Source organism: Mesocricetus auratus, unplaced genomic scaffold, assembly GCF_017639785.1.
Source record: "Mesocricetus auratus isolate SY011 unplaced genomic scaffold, BCM_Maur_2.0 Super-Scaffold_100018, whole genome shotgun sequence".
NCBI lineage: Eukaryota > Metazoa > Chordata > Mammalia > Rodentia > Cricetidae > Mesocricetus > Mesocricetus auratus.
Genome location: NW_024429199.1, coordinates 39,869,744 through 39,888,742, shown reverse-complemented (window position 1 = coordinate 39,888,742; position 18,999 = coordinate 39,869,744). Strand labels below are relative to the sequence as shown.

Genomic DNA, 18,999 nt, shown 5'->3' with positions numbered 1-18,999 from the left:
TAACAGGCAATTATAAAAGCAGGCATTATTATATTAGCGGTTTGTAGCTACACACTGCTGTTTTCTTCATGAGTTACATAACTAAGACAGCGAAAATGTCAGTCTAAAAGATAATATTTCTCTAACTTTGCTTTCGAAGTCCACATTTTGTTTTCTACACAAGATGCCAATGCCTTAAAAATACCACCAGGAAGCAGGAATTATGACTAGATTGATAAATAATAAGAGAACGAGTCAATAACCATCAAACTCTTCCAATAAATAAAACCTTTGCACGTCAGACATCTAGATAGACCTGCTACCAGCCATCAAATGTGTTTAAAGTCTTGAAGAAGAGAAAATAAACACTTCATTCTTTTCAGGAGGCTAGAACTGATTTGACATCATTTGAAAAATCACTGCCAGCAAAGAAATTCAACCTATGTGCAAATAAACTCATGAAAAGCTGACACAAAAGTTCTAAATAAAACGTTGTCAAACAGGATTTGCAGTGAACAATAGATATGTCGTGTTAGTCCAGGGATTCTGATGCCCTCTTCTGGCATCTGTGGGCACCTGTACACACACGTACATACATGCACACAAAGACTAATAAAATAGATCTATAAAAACAATTAAAATAGGCTTGGCTATGGATGCACGGATCAAGATTCACAGGACTAGGCTCAATATAGGTTAATGTAATTTTTATTTGGGAAGAAGGAACTTACACAAGAAATGGATGACTACTGCAAGTTCCCACTCCAAGGATCCACCCAGGCTGCTCTCTGTGACCCAATGGGAAGGAAGAGCTCAAGCTGGGCTCTAGACCCCAGACCTAGTCCTATACTCTGTCATGTCCCCACCTGTGACCACGCCCAAATGGGTGTGGTCAACACTACATGTGCGGGGGAGGGGTGGGATGGGGGGTGGATATCGTACTACACTTGGCAAAATGACTCAGTAGGTAAAGCACTTGCTGTTCAAGTTCAAGGACATGAGTTTGATCCTCATGACCTAGGATGGAGGGAGGGAGAGAGCCAATTCCAGAAAATTGTATTCAAGTGCTGTGACACACACACACACACACACACACACACACACACACACACACACAAAACTAAAAATAAAATGATAAATTTCTATACTGTGCCAGTATTACTTGAAAGAAAAAATGAATCAGAGTAAAAGGAATAATCAAGACAGAATTTATAGCTGTTATCTGTTTGTTGTGAAGTCTGGCCTTCTCAGCTCTACACTTCACTGATAAAACATACACACCCAAAACATGAACTATCTGCATGATAATTGATTCCACCAAGGTTATAAAGGTTCAAAAACATCTCAACCCATGTTTGTGTAAATAGTTGCTCACAAAATCCCTGGTAGCAGTGGCAAGCCTATAGCTTAAATACCACTGAGATTCCTAACACATTTCAGACAGGAAACTAACACTGCAATTAGAAATATGTTGATGTTCTTTGTTAGGCCAATAGAAGATGTGAATAATTAGGATTTATTTTATTTGTTGTCTGGAGTTTATAATTATGAAATTAGGTATTTTTGGAACTATAACAACATGCAGTTTGAAATAGTAAAATAAAACAGAACTATGCAGCAGGTTTCAGAATGAGAGGAATTAAATGTGGGGGAAAAAAGCTGTTCTGACAGTTGCTAAATTTTCAAAAGTAATTTGATTAATGCTCATGGCAATTTAATTTGAACACCCATTTCTCAAAACTGCAGCTGGGCATTCCTTTCTTACCCTTTCAGTGTGCCCAGATACCTGCTGCTACCTAAGTAGTTTAGCATTTCATCAGTACCTGCAATAGTAGCTTTCAGGACAAATTGAAAGAAAAATAAAAGTAATGCAATTTAGCTCCCTGGGGTCCCGATTTACATAAAATTGCATATTTATGACCACTGTTTTCCATCCAATAATTACATAATTTTCTTGAACTTAAATATCATTCTGACCTGGACTTTTTCTAGGAAGCAGAAAGCAGCTTATTGAGCTTGTTTTTCTTCTAAGTATTTTCAGGCAAAGAGTTTTTGGAAGGTATTTTCCTTCTCCTGTGGAGAATTCAATAGCATTTGTTAGGGGAAAATATGATTCATGAATAAACGAGTAATTTGGCAAAGCAAGGAAGTCCCATTAGTTTTTAGAGGCTGGAAGTTTAGTCTTACAGTGTAATGGGGTTATTAAACCAATGCAGGGTTGGCTTCCAACTTGGAATGGACTCCCTTGGCACTAACAATGTTTCAGTCACAAATAAGGAGTGCAAGTGTGGTTTTAATAGGAAAACACCAAGCACAAAGATGATTTACTCTTTCCGGTGAAAGCTCTCTATGCAGTATTGTATTGCTTTTGGGATCATCTACTATTTTTGAAACTTCTCCTTTTAGTTTTGTATTAATAACTTTTTGTCCCAACCATATAGTTTATTTAAAAAATCTGATGAGTTTGAAGATCTGTATGTATGTATATGCTACAATATAAATCACCATCAATGTAGATAGGCACCTCTGAGGACAGTTTGGTGTATTTAATATCCTCTGTGATTAAAAATGACATATTTCGCAGCTTCTTTTAGCTAAAAAGAAAAATGTCATTAGGCTTTAGGTGCAGATTTTATGGGACTTTGCTTTATAGCATCTTGATACCCAAATTTGTATTTTAAGTTTTCAAAAAAATATACATTTTTCATGATTACTTTGTTCCCCCATCAAATATCTGCTGAGTGGTTGACACAGTAACATACAATCACATAAGGCATTCTCATATTCTGTTTTGGTAAGTATGGAGTCCCATGAGATACATCTGCCTTGGAGTAACCTTCAAGAACCACACTGTTTTAAAATGGAAAGGTAGATATGATGGCAAAGTGTATGTGTGTGTGGTGGTGGTGGTGGTGGTGAAAAGACAATGATTTAGCATTTAAGTGGTTGGATATGGTAGTTATTAAAATGTGTTTGAGTAGATGAGAACACCCAAGAAAATGATAGATGTGTATCTGGGGTTATCTTCTTGGCTTCAGCTTGCCAAGTGTTTTGTCTCTGATGGTGACTGAAAGCCATTAGTTTAGGGTTAGCCCTACATTGAACTGTTTATTGCTGTTTTTCCAGAAACACATGTTAGTCTAACTTGCATAGCAGATGGCTTTTACATTTTCTGAAGTCAAACACAAACCTCTGTTAAAAGCAGTGGAATTTACAAATTTTATTACTCAGTTTTACAGACAGGGAACTTTTAGTAATTTTGTGGCCACGGCATTGTCTTTTCTCTGAAGTAGCACTTCCTTTTGCCCCAAGTGTGTTCCATCAGGTATTTGTGAAGTGCTGGGCATTCAGCAGAAATGGGGAGAGCTGACATCACCTCACAGAAACTCCTGTGGGGCACACCTCTCATTCCAGTGCACATCTCTCATTCATGCATTTCCTTGTGATATCTTCCTGCTTCCTGTGGAAGAAGTCCTCTCCTGTTCACCTCTGCCGTTTCAACTTCTTTGTTCTATTGAGGCAAATATGCATTTTGTTTTCAGGTAAAATCTCAAAGCTAGGAATTCTTCTCTCAATGTTAGCTTGTAGTCTACCACCAACAAAGCAGAATCTCACTTACTGAAGATTTATTGTGATACCTTGTTTTTCCAATCTGCTTCTAAGTGATGGAATGTGGAATGAAAAGAAATCTGTGTGGGATATGAGGAGGTTCTATTGTCATGCTATTCATGAATGACTCCACCAGTAGAAGAAGAAGAAGTAGAAAAAGAAGGAGGAAGAGGAGGAAGGGGAGGAGGAGGAGGAGAATCCTAGATAGAGCAAGAGTGAATAGAGGATCTTATTAGTCTTGTCATCTGCTTACTGACTCGGGGTCTCTAGACCCACACAGGCATGTCTGTGACCTGGAGTTAGCTGTGATGTAGATAACCTTCCCAGAGCCTCCCCATTGGTGTTTCAGTAGGGAGATGCAGACACAGAATAGAATGGTTTGTCTTTTTATTTAATTGGGTGGGTGCTTTAGCAAAATCCTGGAGTGTTCCTCTTCATCCAGATAGTTTTCTTTTAAAACGTACTTTCAGATGTGATTCTTCCAGATTCAACTCCTATTAGTCACTATTAGCTTCTATGGATTCTCTTCATGGGTCTTTGGACAATGAAATAGAGCAAATACTCTGTAGGTCAGCATTCTCATTTCAACCTAAATGTGGAAAATACCTTTCCAAACCAAATGTGGCAAACTCCTTTTATAAGAACTTTATCTTTACAATATTTATTTAATTAGTTTTAATTATGTGTATGCATGTGTGTCTGTGTGTGGTTATGCGCCTGTGAGTGAGTGAGTGAGTGTGTGTGTGTGTGTGTGTGTGTGTGTGTGTGTGTGTGTGTGTGGCCCAAAGATGCCAAATACATCAGATATTCTAGAAACGGAGTTACAGGTAGTTGTAAGCTACCCAACATGGGTGCTGGGAACCCAATCTGGGTCCTCAGAATGCGCTCTTAACCACTGAGCCCTCTCTCTAGCCCCAAGAATTTACCTTTGAGGATTTAAAGTTTCTTTTAGTCATTATCTGCTTAGAAGCAGCCCTCTTAAAAATTGTTCTTCCTTCCTTCCTTCCTTCCTTCCTTCCTTCCTTCCTTCCTTCTTTCCTTCCTTCCTTCCTTCCTTCCTTCCTTCCTTCCTTTCTTTCTTTCTTTCTTTCCTTCTTTCTTTCTTGATAGTGCTGGGAATTGAACCCAGGGCCTCATAGTTGCCTTCCAGGCTTCCTATCACTGAACTGTATTCTCAGCCCAGCACTGCTCTTTTCACAAAACAGAACAGGACACTGAAAAGCAAAGGGCAAAAAATTATTGTAACATTAACATAATATAATCTGGCCAATAATGTATATATATATACATATATACATACATAGTGAATGTACATACATATGGGTATACTATAACATGAATAAAAAGAACAAGAATGGCTAAATATTAAATATAAGGGAATGAGGAAGGACTGAATGCAGGTAATGGACCCGAGTTATGAAAGTGGAGATGAAGCTAATTGGTCCTCTAGTTCTAGTTATCTTTTGGAGGGTGGAGGTGATGGATAAGTGAATAAAATACATTTGATAGTAAAATGTAAAATCCAACATGAAGCTGTACAGCTCCCATTTAAAATGCCAAGTCTAAGTGTATAGAACTTATTTAATTATATAGATTTCAGATCTGGTTGATGTTGATATGTGGTGTTTTTATTTTAAAATAATAAATGTAATAAAATTAACTAAAATATTATAATAGATTATACTGAAACAGTTCAGCTGTTTTACATCCCATGACCTGCTGGGTTTAAATATAAGAGGGGAAAGATAAGAAAGGCAGTCTTTGTTCTTAAGAAACCTGCTTTCACCAAATAGTAAATTTCTGGTGTGTGTGTGTGTGTGTGTGTGTGTGTGTGTGTGTGTGTGTGTGTCTGTGTGTGTGTGTGATTCACCCTCTGATCTTCAGACACTCTTTCTTTGCACAAACAAGGTATCACCACATGTGCATGTGTGTGCCTTACATTGGAATTATGGAAAAAGCCATGGCTCTTGGCTGAATAATAGATTTACAAAGCTGAGTCTGGCACAGTGACTGTCTCCTGATCATTTATTGACATGAGTATCCACTTTGCTGGTCACAGATATGAAACACTGGCAGCGATAATGTGTGGAACTATCTTCAGATCATATTGGGCTTTTGCAAGTAAAAGTCCACAAATTATTAATGGAGTCTATTTTTCCAAGCTGAAAGGAAACAGACTCAGAAAACTAGACTAGACCCAGCTGGCCTGAGAAAAAAAGGCTAAGTGAAAATGTCATAGTGTAAAAACCCTGCACATACAGACTTGTCAGGGACCAGATCACCTACTTCCTTGGGTCTACCAGTAACAAAATAGTAACCAGTAGGTTGTTACTTAGGGAATAGTCTGGGAAGACAGCAATGAGGAGAATATACCAGGTAGGCATTCAAAGGAGCCCTCAATTTCTGGCTCGCACATCCATCCTCAATGCAGTTGAGTGCAGAAGTTTTAAAGACTGGAAAGTTAAGTGCCATATAGAATTTCACTCAAATATTAGGTCTGTCAATTTTTTAGCAAGATAGATTTGGACTTAATAAGTTTATCACCTATGAAGTTTGGAAAATGTTACATTTTCCTTGATCTGTTGATATAAATCTGGGAATGTACAAAACAGTAGTGTAATTTAGGATGTCTAGTAGGGAACTGAGGACATTGTAACATCCAGAAAATACCAATAATGGAGACAACGGTAATTATAATACCTATGGTATTCAGCTTTAATAATGGGGATACTATTCTGGAGGACAGATTTCTAGGGACCACATGTTCTGTTTTGCTCATGTTTGTTATTCTGGGCTTGTGTTTATGATGTACTAAAGGACTACTTTTGCTTTTCCTTACATCGATTCTAGATGTTGCTCATGGATAATAAAGATAATAGGCATCCTGACCCATAGTTTTTTTCAAAACACAACCATTCTCAAAGCGTTTCTTTGAGCAACTATTGTTCCAAAACGCTTTAGTTCTTCAGTTCTATGACTTTGTCTATTCCAACTAGAATGCTAATCAATACATTGCATTTTGTGTACCAACTTAGAATTAAAAAATCTATGTGGGGAAAAATTAAACAGGTGCACTGGAAAATACTGGTTTTGTCCTTGCTCCAGAGTCAGAGTGATTTTAATAGCTTAGAATACATGTCCTTATGTCAGACACATTTTGAAGGTGTTCAAAAACAAAGGCACATAGAGGGTATGTTCATTCTTTGCTTCACCTGATATTATTTGGAACTTCTAAATTGCTGACAAAGCAGTGCTGGTGAAATGGTTCTTCTGTGGACTGGACTTTGGGTAAGAAGAAGGATGCCATATAATTTGGCCACCCTGAGCTAAATCTGGCGCATCAAAGATAGTACTTTGTCCATAGTGCTCAATGAACATAATGACCAGGTTTCATATTCTTTATATCACTCCGTATCTTAAGTTTCTTTTCTGTGACTGTCATAAAGCACTATAACCAAGGCAACTTGCAGAAGGAAGAGTTTCTTGGGGGCCTATGGTTCTAGAGGGACCATTATGGGCAAGTAGCAGTCACAGAAGCTGGAGCAGCATGGTGAGAGCGCACATCTCAAGCCACAAGGACACAGGGAGAGAGAGAGAGAGAGAGAGAGAGAGAGAGAGAGAGAGACAGAGAGAGACAGAGACAGAGAGACAGAGACAGAGACAGAGAGAGACAGAGAGACAGAGAGACAGAGAGACAGAGACAGAGAGACAGAGAGACAGAGAGACAGAGAGAGACAGAGAGAGACAGAGACACAGGGAGAGACACAGAGAAAGAGAGACAGAGAAATAGACAGAGACACAGAGAGAATGGAATGTTTCAAGGCAACCCTCAGTGACAAGGTTCCTTCAGCAAAACTGAACCTTTTGAACATGCATGAAGAGTTCCATCAACCAGGGACAAAGTGTTCAAACATCTGAGCCTGTGGGGGACAGTCTTATTTAAAGCACCATGGTAAAGTAAAAACTTTCTACCTGGTGTGGCCACAAAATTACAAATTTGTAATACCTGTATGTGGGAAAGGTGGGCAGGAGGATCAGGATTCAAGGCCATCCTTGAATTGCAAAGAAAATTCGAGGCCAGCCTGGTTACACGAGAGCCTTCTCAAGCAACTCTCCCTCAAACCTCTCCTCCCCTGATTATAGTTACATTGTGTGAGAACTCCATTATTCAATATAATGAAGACTTTAAAATCCACACAATTTAAAGGTACCAGCTTTAATCCTTAGATATATGTTTTATATTACAAAGGAGTTAATCATTTTTCATCAGAAGGAAAAAAAAACCTTAGAAGGCTCCTTAACAGTGCCATCTGCTTTTAATACAGTCACTTATTATAGCAACTTTAGCCCATCATAGGAAAAAAACACATGCATTTAATTTCACTCAACCCGTGTGTTTTTCTTTCCACAGCGGATGGGGGATGAATAAGAATGAAATACCGTCAGTAATAATTTCCTTTATTCTTCTTGGCAAGCACAGTTAGGTGCTGATGTTCAGGTTGTACTGCTGGCAGCATTTTTCAATTAACATTTAATCTTCCCCCACAGAAAGTTCAGCTTCCCCCTGGCATGGAACCCAGCATTTCAATGGAGGAATGTTGAGAAACAAAGAAAGCTGTCCCTTCCATCGCTCTGCTGTTCCTCACAGTCTTCATTCTGAGAGGGCACCGTGTGCTTCAGGAGTATCATTCTGTACCGCATTCAGTGCTCGCTTTATTTGCAGGGGTTGCTGCCTTGATGTTGGCAGGTGACAGACACTGTTTTCAAGTCTTAGAAAAATCCATTGTCCAGGCATTTGGAACAAGCAGACAGTTGGAGTCACAGAGCCTCCACTATCTCATAGAAGCACTCCATCTTTTGACCTATTTCACTTTGATTAGACAATCAGACTCAACAAAAGTCAGGGTGACTCTTCACTGGGATGAAGTTGTAAGTGCCTAAACTTCCATAGCTTACATGCAGATAGAGCTGTGGGTAGAAGTAATTTCTTCTGATGCGAATGAACAAGTCTTGGGTAAATGAAAGTCAGGACTCACCTTTCATTACCGCACAAATCTGAGTGAAATATTTAAATATCAAGTTATCGAATATTGGCTTGATATTTTTGGAGACAGTTTTTCCATCTGGCCTGGAACTCATCACGCTGCCCAAGCTGGCTTTGAATTCATGGACCTATTTTGTCCAAAGAGTTTGTTTGTATTCCCCCCTTCTAAAGTATTAGGCAACATGAAAAGATTCACCAACAGGGAACTAAATGCATAATCTATCTGCAGAACTTCTTCACTTCAACAAGGTGGGTTTGGAGTCACCCAATGCCTTGAGAAAGAGTTAATAGGAAGTACAAGAAGATTGACCATAGTGATACCCATGTGACACTTCTCTTTGTTTCTATAGGCTGAAAAGGTAATCGATAGCTAAATACATTTTAACAGATAAAAATTATGATCTAGTGTAGGTAAAGACTCCGGGTGCATGTCACTCTGCTGATAATGATGGCCTGTGTCATGTGGGTTATAGTGTGAAGAAATTTGAAAGCAATCAACAAATCTTTTTTCTTTTGCAGAGCACTTCAGAGTAAGCAAAGATTTTTGCTATAGTATCTAACTTAGATCTGAAATCCATGTGAACTTGAACACGGTTAGTATTCTTCACCAAACACTCACTAATAAGATTCAAGTAGTTTGGGTAGGAAGTTGGCACAAACATTTACTAATGGGCAGAGACTCAAACGCTATTTGCTTCAGGTTTGGTAGCTCCGTCTACTGTGTCTATTCTGAAGAAATGCTAGGCCATATGTAAGAAAAAACTTACAGCCTCTTAGGCTTTAACCCTCCTGGAAGTTAGTTTACTAGACGTACTACACACAACCTCATCTCTTAGAGTTAATATTTTTTATACTTCCTTAAAACAGGACTCAGTTTCTTATTCATAAGACCAGCAAGGTAGATCAGACTAGAGCAGTAGGAGCTCAGATGTGCATTAGAAGGCCGGAAGAGTTTTCTGTATGCCAATTCTCAGGACCAGTTCTCTGAGACTGTAAATTAATTAGCCCTCTATGAATAGTGGCCTCTCCTTGTCCTCCTTGTCCTTGTCCTCCTCCTTCTCCCCATCTTCTCCTTTTCCTCCTATTCCAACTTCTTTTCAAAAAGAACTTCTTAGATTGTGTTAGTTTGTAACCAAGAGTAGGAACCATTGTTCTAGAAGCTCTGGAAAGCTTCTCCCATGTGCTTAAGAGTGTTGTAAGGTTTTGTGCAATGGGTAGGATGCTCCATGGTTGGTTAAAAGGAAAATCAAATCTTATTGTTCTTTTTATATAGGCTGGGTTCCTCACTAGAACTTAGATTCAGTTCTCACTGAAGAATGTTTGAGAAAGAGTTTGGCTTTTAGTGGGCTCGATGTTGCCAAGCTACAACTCTACTTAAATTTATCTCTGTGCACAGATAGTGCCTGGTAGCCATCTGAGTAAGCTAAAGAGCTGTGGCACCTACAAGGAGATGTTGACTGGGCAAGGCTGATTGGAGGATCGATCATTTAGTGATGTGGAAGGTCAATGCAATATGGAATATAATATATTTATTTACCAGAATACGAACTTACACACAATCTGGGAAGTCAGAAGTGTGGCAGGCTTCCAATCGAGGAGAAGAGAAGAGAGATTCGTTTTCTCTTTCACTTCCTTTTATTCTAACCTGTGCTAAATTTCCCTATCCCCGCCCTTATGGGCAGATAGCTTTGTGGAGCTCACTCCTATAATTCCCCTCTTAGTCTGAATAGAAGATTTAAATTTGATACAAACTCAAACATATTCAACATATATACATAGAGGGTGATAAGTAAGTTATAATCTACTTATATCCTAAGCTAAACATATCTATCCCATCTAAATTTTAAACTTATCTGAAAGGGATGTCCAAATCTGAACACCTACTTCCAACCCCAACCCTAAAATAATTGAAAACTAACACTAACAGGTGTAAACTATCCTCTAATATCAATAGTAGGGAGAGGGGGCATGGAATTCTCAAATTTACTTTGCTCACCCCTTTAATTTAGATGTGGATGGACGAAGTTGCATCAAGGTACAGAAATGAGGTTAGGGAGGGGATTTCAAACAATGTGTACAGAGTCAATGAAAAAACCATGGACAGAAGTCAAGAATCTCATATAGCCTCAGGACACCTGGGATTCCTCTAACAGTCCCTCTCAGCCAGTTGGAAAGACAGAAGTAGAGAGTGACAGTGTTCAAAACAAGTTTTGGGAACTATAGTCATCAAACTTTTAAAATGCAACTGTGTTACGTAAGTCAGAAAGAAAAAAAAACAATTTTTGTATTTCAAATGTCATAAAGATGTTGATAGGCTCAGAGGGCCCCACCCTACCCTGAGGAACTAAAGGCAGTTATTGGTTGATGAGGGAGGGGGAGACATTTTATTCAAGTGGGGTAGCCACTAAAATATTGTCAATGCTTGTGTAAGCAACACAAATGACATCAAATGGGTCACTATAAAAAATCAGTGGGTGGGGAAAGAAACAGGAGAGGGTAAGGGGCATATGATTGACATGCTTTATGAAAAATGTCATAATGAAACCCACCTTATGCATGAACAACATATGTAAAATCTTGGGGGAGCAGGGCTTAAATATTTATCAATAATGAAATAAATCAATTTTTTTAAAACCAGGGTGACACCCAGAAGCTTTCCATCATTATCAGGCTGGGCATGGTGCGTTCAGCATGGCTGGTGTGCAGGCATACCTGATTTTGAGGATAGATTTGGTATGCGCTAAGAAGTTGTTATGAATTCACTCATGGCAATTTCAGTTATTCCCAAAAGCCTCTGAGTGATTGGAGGTGAAAATGCTGTGCAAAAGCCTAGAAAACTGCCTGGAATCAAGATGAGCACATTTAAGAGAGGGTAACTTTCAGAAATCCTTCTTTCTTAGCACTCACCCTTAACCACTGGCAAGGGTAGTCAGGAATGTTGATAATCATTTGGACCAATGGACACATGGAAGTCTGGGGAGAAATGGAGGCAATCCTGTGTGGCTACTACTAGAAGACAGCATTAGCATTAATTTGGGAAAGGCAATGCTGCCGCCATCTGTGGCAATTTTGCTGTGCGTATTGACTTCCTATTTCTATTTTTCCTGAGCTTAAAAATGTGTTACTTCAGCAAAATTCTCTGTATCTATTATGATCATGGTCATTGCCTGAACATAAAATTTTATACCTTCTCAGCAGCCTTTGACTAATGAGATCTTGTGGGCCAAATCTAGCTGACTGTTTCTGTGATTTGTTAACAAATAGTGATTTTGTGATTTTTTTTAAGTGGTTGAAAAATAATTCAAAAGAAAAGTATTTTTAGGCATATGAATCCAATATGGAAGTTCAAACTTTGGTGCCCCTATGAAGTTTTACTGAGACAGAATTGTTTCTACTTATTTACACACAATGTCTTTGGCTTCTTCTAAGCTCTGATCACAGAGCTCAGTCATTAGACCAGGGATCATTTGGTTGGTGGAACAAAGCATTTACTTTCTAGGCTTTTATAAGAAATGCTTGACAAGATGGCTATCTATTCTTCATATCATGGGCAGAAGTCCTGTGTGCATCTGAGTGCTCTGAAAGCAAGGTGAGCCATACTTGGAGTAGTTTAAATTCATATTTTACTTTATATTATGAAAGCATTTAAGGTATTAAGTTAGGTTTTAATGTTCCAGATTGAATCTGTAGCTGATTGTGCACTCCTACCATCTTCAGTGCTGGAGAGAGCAGACAGATTTACAGACCTAGAGTCATTAAGTTGTAGGCAGAGCCCTGATAAGTGAAGCATTAAACACTAGAATAAAGATTTTGTTGCTTAAAATGGCTTCTAAAATTTTCTAAATGTAAGTATCAAATCATTGTGATGGTGTAGCTATAGACCAGTTACTATTTATTAGGTAATTGCCCCTTTTATTTTAGAACTGCTTTGGAAATGAAGGGCAAGGATTCAAACAATGGAACTGAATCCTAAATTATGTTCTTCAGACATTCTGTATGCCCATCACACAATTTTAGTTCTACTTAACCCCTGTCTTTAGAAATACATGGAAATCAATTTAAATTTGACAGTTTTATTCCAATATATAAAATAAAATATTCCATGTCTGTTTCTGAGTGTGTGTGGTACACCTAGATATCTGGTACTGAACTGCTGAGGGAATTATGGGTATTCACCTTGCTGTCATGCTATTCCGTTTGATGGTAGTGTATGCTCAGAGTGTGGAACTCGTCTTTGTGTGGTGAACTCGCTGTTGTGTTTAACACAGTCGAACCTCTTGGTTGTCTTATTTGTGTCACTTCTGAGTACCAGAGAATCCTGCATCTGTAGACTTAAGCAACTGCAGTTCAAAGGCGTTTGGGAGATTTTGTACTGTACTCAGCAGGAACAGACTTCTTTTCTTGTTGTTATTCCCTAAAAAAGTGCAGCACTTCATCAATTTGCACAGCATTTCCATTATGTTAAGATGCTAAGCAATCAAGATATGATTTAATGAATCAAAGTTGAAGGCAAATAATGGACCATTAAACACAAAGACTTGAGCTTCTGCGCTTGGTATTTATGGGAGTCCTAGGGCCAAATTCCCTTTGGATACCAAGAGTTGACACTATTTCCTTGAAGATTGCTATGCTTGCCATCAATCCTTATTCCAGGAGGAAATTGTAGAGGAGACATAACTGAAACTATTTGGCCTTACAAAATGTACTGTGGGCTTTTGCATCCTCTCTAGGGTTTATGTGGGTTTGTAGAGAACTGTGCTTTACCTGAAGGGCCCTGTTTGTAAATTCCCAGGTGACTCTAAAGAAGGTGATGCTCTGTCTCTGAGCTCTCATACTGTGAGCCAGCATCTCTTCTGAAGACCAGGCTTTGCCTCATTTGTTTCTTAGGAGGTTTTGTTTATAAGTCTGAAGGAGGGAGCTATGTGACAGAGCTGGGTGTGATGGGATTGCTCAAACAGTAAAAATGGAGACTTTCCAAACTGGCTGAGACCAACACAACTGACTAAGTCCCCCACTAACAGTACTATGCTTCAGTATGGTACCTCATTCCTAGCCTTCCAGAATTTGATGTTTTCATCATGCATCTAATGCTATGACACACCCCCAAACTCCATATAAGGCTAGAAGAACCCTATTCCAGGAAAATCCCACCCCTTTCCTGGAATTCCTCACCTTTTTTCATGAGTAATTCTCTCCCCTATAAATGTTTTTGTCTATAAGACTGAGTGGCCCAAAATTCTGGTGCTGCTACATTCTCCCAAGAAGCCCTCCCTTCCTCTTGGTGGTTTACTTTTGCTTTGTAAGGAAATTTCCTCCTTATTCTAAGTCTTTGCTTTTTTTCCTCTGTGAATTATTTCTCTGATCATGACAGGAAGTGGGAGACACTAGATAGAGGTGCCAATTTGGTCTCTGAGACTTTCCTAGTCTTCACCAGCCACTGCAATGTTGCTGTTTGAAATGCCCTCATGTATAGTGACAAAATGCTGTCTAGGATCCAAAAACAAAGAAAGTACTAAGTGCTTTCTATAGAAAGTATGCATGTTAGACTTTGTGTAAACATGATTTCAGACATGCACAATGGACTGTGAGTTCAGTGGAAACTGATCAGTAATGTGTATTAAACAGGACCCCCTTAAATAGAAACACACATGGAAAAGGTTTATGTATCGATTGGTTGATGAACTTTCTCAACCAGAGCTCACAACAATACTATGGTAGTCATGGAAACTTTGCAGAGTACACTATGATGAATGATGAAAACCTCTGTATTCATTTCTTTTTCCTTTTTATTCCCGTAGCAAGTGACAGCAGCAATCTTGTCTCAATTCAAAGCTGATGAAGCTGTATGTATATTTATGCACATATATGCTTATCTCTGTGTGTATGTGAACTGTCAATTGCTGGTATCAATCCACAATACTGATTCCTCTTTGGGAAAAATTATGTATATGAACAGAGAAGTTTTCCCCATTTTAAAACCCAAAGTCGTCTTAGGTGATGGCTACCTATGATAGTTCTATGGAGTCAAGCTTGTGATCCACATCTTTGACCTAGGATAGAATCCTCATTTATTTCTTACATTCCTTAGAACATATTTTTTATAAGAATCCTACTTAAGGTTTGCTCATTTATGGTATTGAAGGGATAATGAGGATGGTCCTGAGAAAAGAGACATTAATCTGGGATTACATTATTTTTTTTCTTGCTGTTTTTGTTATAGCTATCTGTGGTTCACTCAACATCCTAAGCTATTCTCAAAGATACTATCTTCATCCCTTTAGCAGCTGTGGCTATTTGACTACTTAATTGTGTTTGTTGTTTCAAGCAGGTGGATAATAGTGAGTCCCTCTCACTATTTCATGGACTCATCACTGTACTTTTGTTTTGTAACAAACAGAGTGACGAAGTCCGTGAAATTATCTGGGACACTACAGCCTCCAGACATCCAGTTAAATATGCTCAGCTACCTAGGTATAGTTTCTTCAACTCAAAGATGCTTCACCAGCAGTTCATCTGTTAACGAACTGCCTATTTTTCTCTTTCACATTCTCATTCCCAGAAGGTTATCTGCCCTTGGAATTAAGCACCTGTTCTGCCACAGGTGGGTGTTTGGGTTGACCTTTTAAATCCAACTGCTTGTCAGAACTTTCAGTACAGAGAATAAAGCATAATGCCATGTTCTCAATGAAAGGCAGAGTCACCATGTGTCTCCAAGTGAGCAAGTGAGAGGTAATGCCTTTGAAATGAATCCACCCAGCCAGCAGCCTCCTCAGCACTGGGAAAAGACCAAACTGTCTGCCTCAGCTGGCCCTTGTGCTACTGGTTCTCTTTATAGAAAATAGAAACCAGAGGGGATAAAAAAAGAGGAAGACACTGCAGACTAATAGGGAGAAAAGACTCTTGGTTGCTTTGGCAATGGTTTCACTCCTTTAAAACCCAGGAACCTACCCATAAATTTGGGATATTTTGTTATTTCAGTATTACTACTGTAAACCAAGATTTCCCTGTTGATCTAGCGACAGAATTAACTCAAACAATCAATTTCTATCCTAATAAACAGAAAATTATGTGAGCTAAGTGAACTAATGAATATATTTTCTTGGATAAACAATTGATTTTCTTTTGTATTGGTTCACTTGTCAGGCATGGATAATACCCAGTTCATTTTAGTTCTTTCATTTTATGATTCTGTGATTTTTTTCCCTCCAGGAACAATGAACATCATATTTTCCTTATTGGAAGCCATCTTTAAATTACAGCCTTACCTGTGGAATGAGACTGACTTTTAATCTCTCATTTGAATCCATCTCTGGGCTGAATTATAGCAAGTAAACATTTTAAAGCATACATTTTCCTATTGATCTCCTTCGTGTATTTTCCCTTCTGCTGTTAGCCTTCCTCTCAATAGATGGTGCTCTTTTCTCAGAGACATATTCCTCACCCAAAGATCAGAGAAATCAGTTTTACTTTAAACAATCATTAATTAAAGAAATCAGACAAGCAATTTGCAGTACCTTGGGAACAAAAGCATAATGAGGGAAATGATCTTTCAACGACTTGAGCACTTTGTGGAAGCTGTGACATGTGTGCTGAATAGGTGAAGCAAATATTGTAACTAAACCTGAACAATGCCATGCTCATGATGCCACATAACCCCACTGGGAAGAAGGACTCAAATCAGGAGCCATTTTAACGTGCTGGGATATCCATCTACTTTAGCAGAAGTCCATAGGTGAGTATTCCACACTAACAGGCAGAATTGGAACACGTGACTCAATGCCACCACACTCAACATCACTCTCAGTACTGAGACCCTGTTCAGTCAAATTCATCTAGAGCACCCCAAACAACAGAAAGTAGACCTCAAACTCTTTGGAAGGTAGAGATACTTTCCTCTCCAGAACATCCTGAACAGCTCCCAGTAATACAGTGTTGCTGCTATTATGATCCCTAATTGACTCCCACGTTTGCAAGCACTGAAAAATGGTTATGCCCTGTAGATGCCCCGAGCTACCCAGCAATTCGAGATGCCACTCAGGGCCCCCTGAGCAGATCTGCAGGAAGAAAGTGCAAACTGGGTTAAACATCACAACAGTATGCATGCTCCATCCGAGCCACCCTGCCCTGGGAAGATGCCATGGAAGCTTCCTCCATCTGGGGCAGCCTCAGGATGGAAGAAGAGTAACATAAGACTCCCCCAGCACAGGAGAATGGGTGGGGCTGTGGTCCAGCCTACACTTGCTAAGAAAGTTAGTGAGTTCATCTCTTTAACCTACTGAGAAGCCTCTGCCCGTCAATTAGGGAAAGCTAACTAGATTTTTTTCCTCTCACTTTTCACAGCTCATGCACAGGGATGACTGACTTTAAGACATGTTTCAAAGTCCCTCTTAGCTTAGAATAAGAAGGAGATCTAAGATGCAGCCCCCTCACCCACACCCACATCTTAAAAGCTTTGCCCAAAGAAACTTCTTGGTTTTGGAATTTTGAACACTCCTTTATTAAGGGAGGGAGAAATACCCAGAGCAGCAAAATTTCACACACAAATAGCAAATGCTCTATCCAAGTCACCCCCTCGTTGTATCCTGTTTACTTCTCTGTTACTCACAGACTTTGTCTCCTCCCCCCACCCCTTTTGCGGAGCTCCGGTGCTCGGGGCATTCCTTACCTGACAATCACATACATGACCAGGAAGTTTCCGAAGAGGCCCACTACGCACACTATAGAATAGATGGCCATGATGGTTATTGCTGTGATCATTGAAGGACTGCCGGCCGAAGAGCACAGGCTGTCGCTCCCGCCAAGCCCGGTGCGGTTCAGACCGCATGGGTCGGACTGGTTGCCATCTACATGGGACAAGTTGAGCCAGGAGGCAGGTGCTGGGTAGCAACTTGCAGGAGCCAAGGGGTCAGAACAGTCGCTGGTATTTCCAGGTTCAGCGCGGCTGTCCATGGTGCTGAAGGCCTGCTGTGGGCTCGATGAGGGCAGTAACTGAGAGCTCCAAGACTTTTTGTATTTCGGGATCCCCAGCCTCTTCCTCTCCCAGCTGCCTCAGCTCCGTCCGTTTCTTAAACAGACAAGCCCTGGCATAAACCAGAGAAAAGCGTCAGCCAGAAGGGAACGCCTGAGCGTCTGATATTCTCCTCTGCTTGTAACCCCCTCCCACCTTAGAAGTACACAGAGCAGTCCTTAGCATCCCAAAGCACTGCTCTCTGGGTGGAAGGGAGGGAGCGCACTGTGAGGGATCCAGAGGCTGGAGAGGAGGGAGGAGAGAAGGCGTGGATTTTGCGCAAAGCAACTCAGAGTCAGTCTCCCTGTCTCCATGCACTTCCAAGTAAAACGAGTGTGTATAGTGGGTTAGGAGGGGCAGAAACGGACGTGGCAGAGAAAAGTGGGAAGAGAGGCAGTTAAGGTTTTTTTTTTCAACAAGGATGCATAAGGTAGAGGATTTCAATGCCCATTTTTTTCCAGCGCTGTTTTTCCTTTTCTAATCAGGCAGGAAAGTCATTGATCTGTTATGATCTCAGTGACCCTTAAACTCCAATATTCTTCCCACTCAACTCCCCAATGCAACTATTTGGGACTGGAGACCCACTATGTTTGTCCTTCTTTACTTAGATCCCTGTATCTGAAGCAAAAAATTATAACTCCAGTTTCTTAACTTTTCAACCCTACAAATCTATTCAAAGCACCAATGATCTTTCTCTGAAAAAGAAAAAATTGTGAAGGATGCCTATTTCTTGTGCCCCCATTCTCTCAATGTATCTTAGATTAGATGGCCCCCTTGCATCTGAATTTATCCCAGAGAAGAGGAAGTACAAGAACACATTACAGAAATGAGGGAGGAGGGGTGATACCCAGTAAGATCCACTAATGATCACACGGCCACTCTCATGGACCTGCTTAGAAAGAGTTATCCTTTAGCTTTTACACTTCCTTCATGCTCACAAGCTTCTGGGGAGAAGGCTACTGAGTGAAGCAGAAATTGCACTGTTGTATTCTTTCTTTTGTAGAGATTACAAAAAAAAAGAGGCACACGGCTCCTTTGATGGTGACATAGCTCAAACATGACCACTGAGGAACAAGGATGTATTAACAATTTTTTGATCTCATGTCTAACTTCACAAATGCAATACAATTTTAAAGTTGACAGCAGTGTGCTTTCTTCTTTTCATCCCTGTGCATGCATATTCTTGTGTATATCCATAGTTTAAAATGATAAACATTGAAACTAAATGGGCTTGATTGATTGTGGAAAGTTTAACTGTATTCTCACAGACTGTGGAAAGCAAGCTTAGAAGGAACAGGTGATTCCAATTTTACTTTTAGACATTCATCTTGAAAACAGATAACTCACAGCTCAACTATTA

The 18,999-nt window shown here is 39.7% G+C and overlaps 1 protein-coding gene across 1 annotated transcript in view; it reads right to left on the bottom strand.

Annotated features, from left to right (window-relative positions):
* Oprm1 (opioid receptor mu 1) overlaps positions 1 to 17,889 on the bottom strand; it is a 60,478-nt gene extending 42,589 nt beyond the window's left edge. Inside the window, exon 1 of the mRNA XM_005065903.4 lies at positions 17,298 to 17,889. Within this exon, the coding sequence (XP_005065960.1) occupies positions 17,298 to 17,581 (284 nt within the window). The 5' untranslated portion in view covers positions 17,582 to 17,889. The remainder of the gene's footprint in view (positions 1 to 17,297) is intronic.
* Positions 17,890 to 18,999: the final 1,110 nt, after the last annotated feature.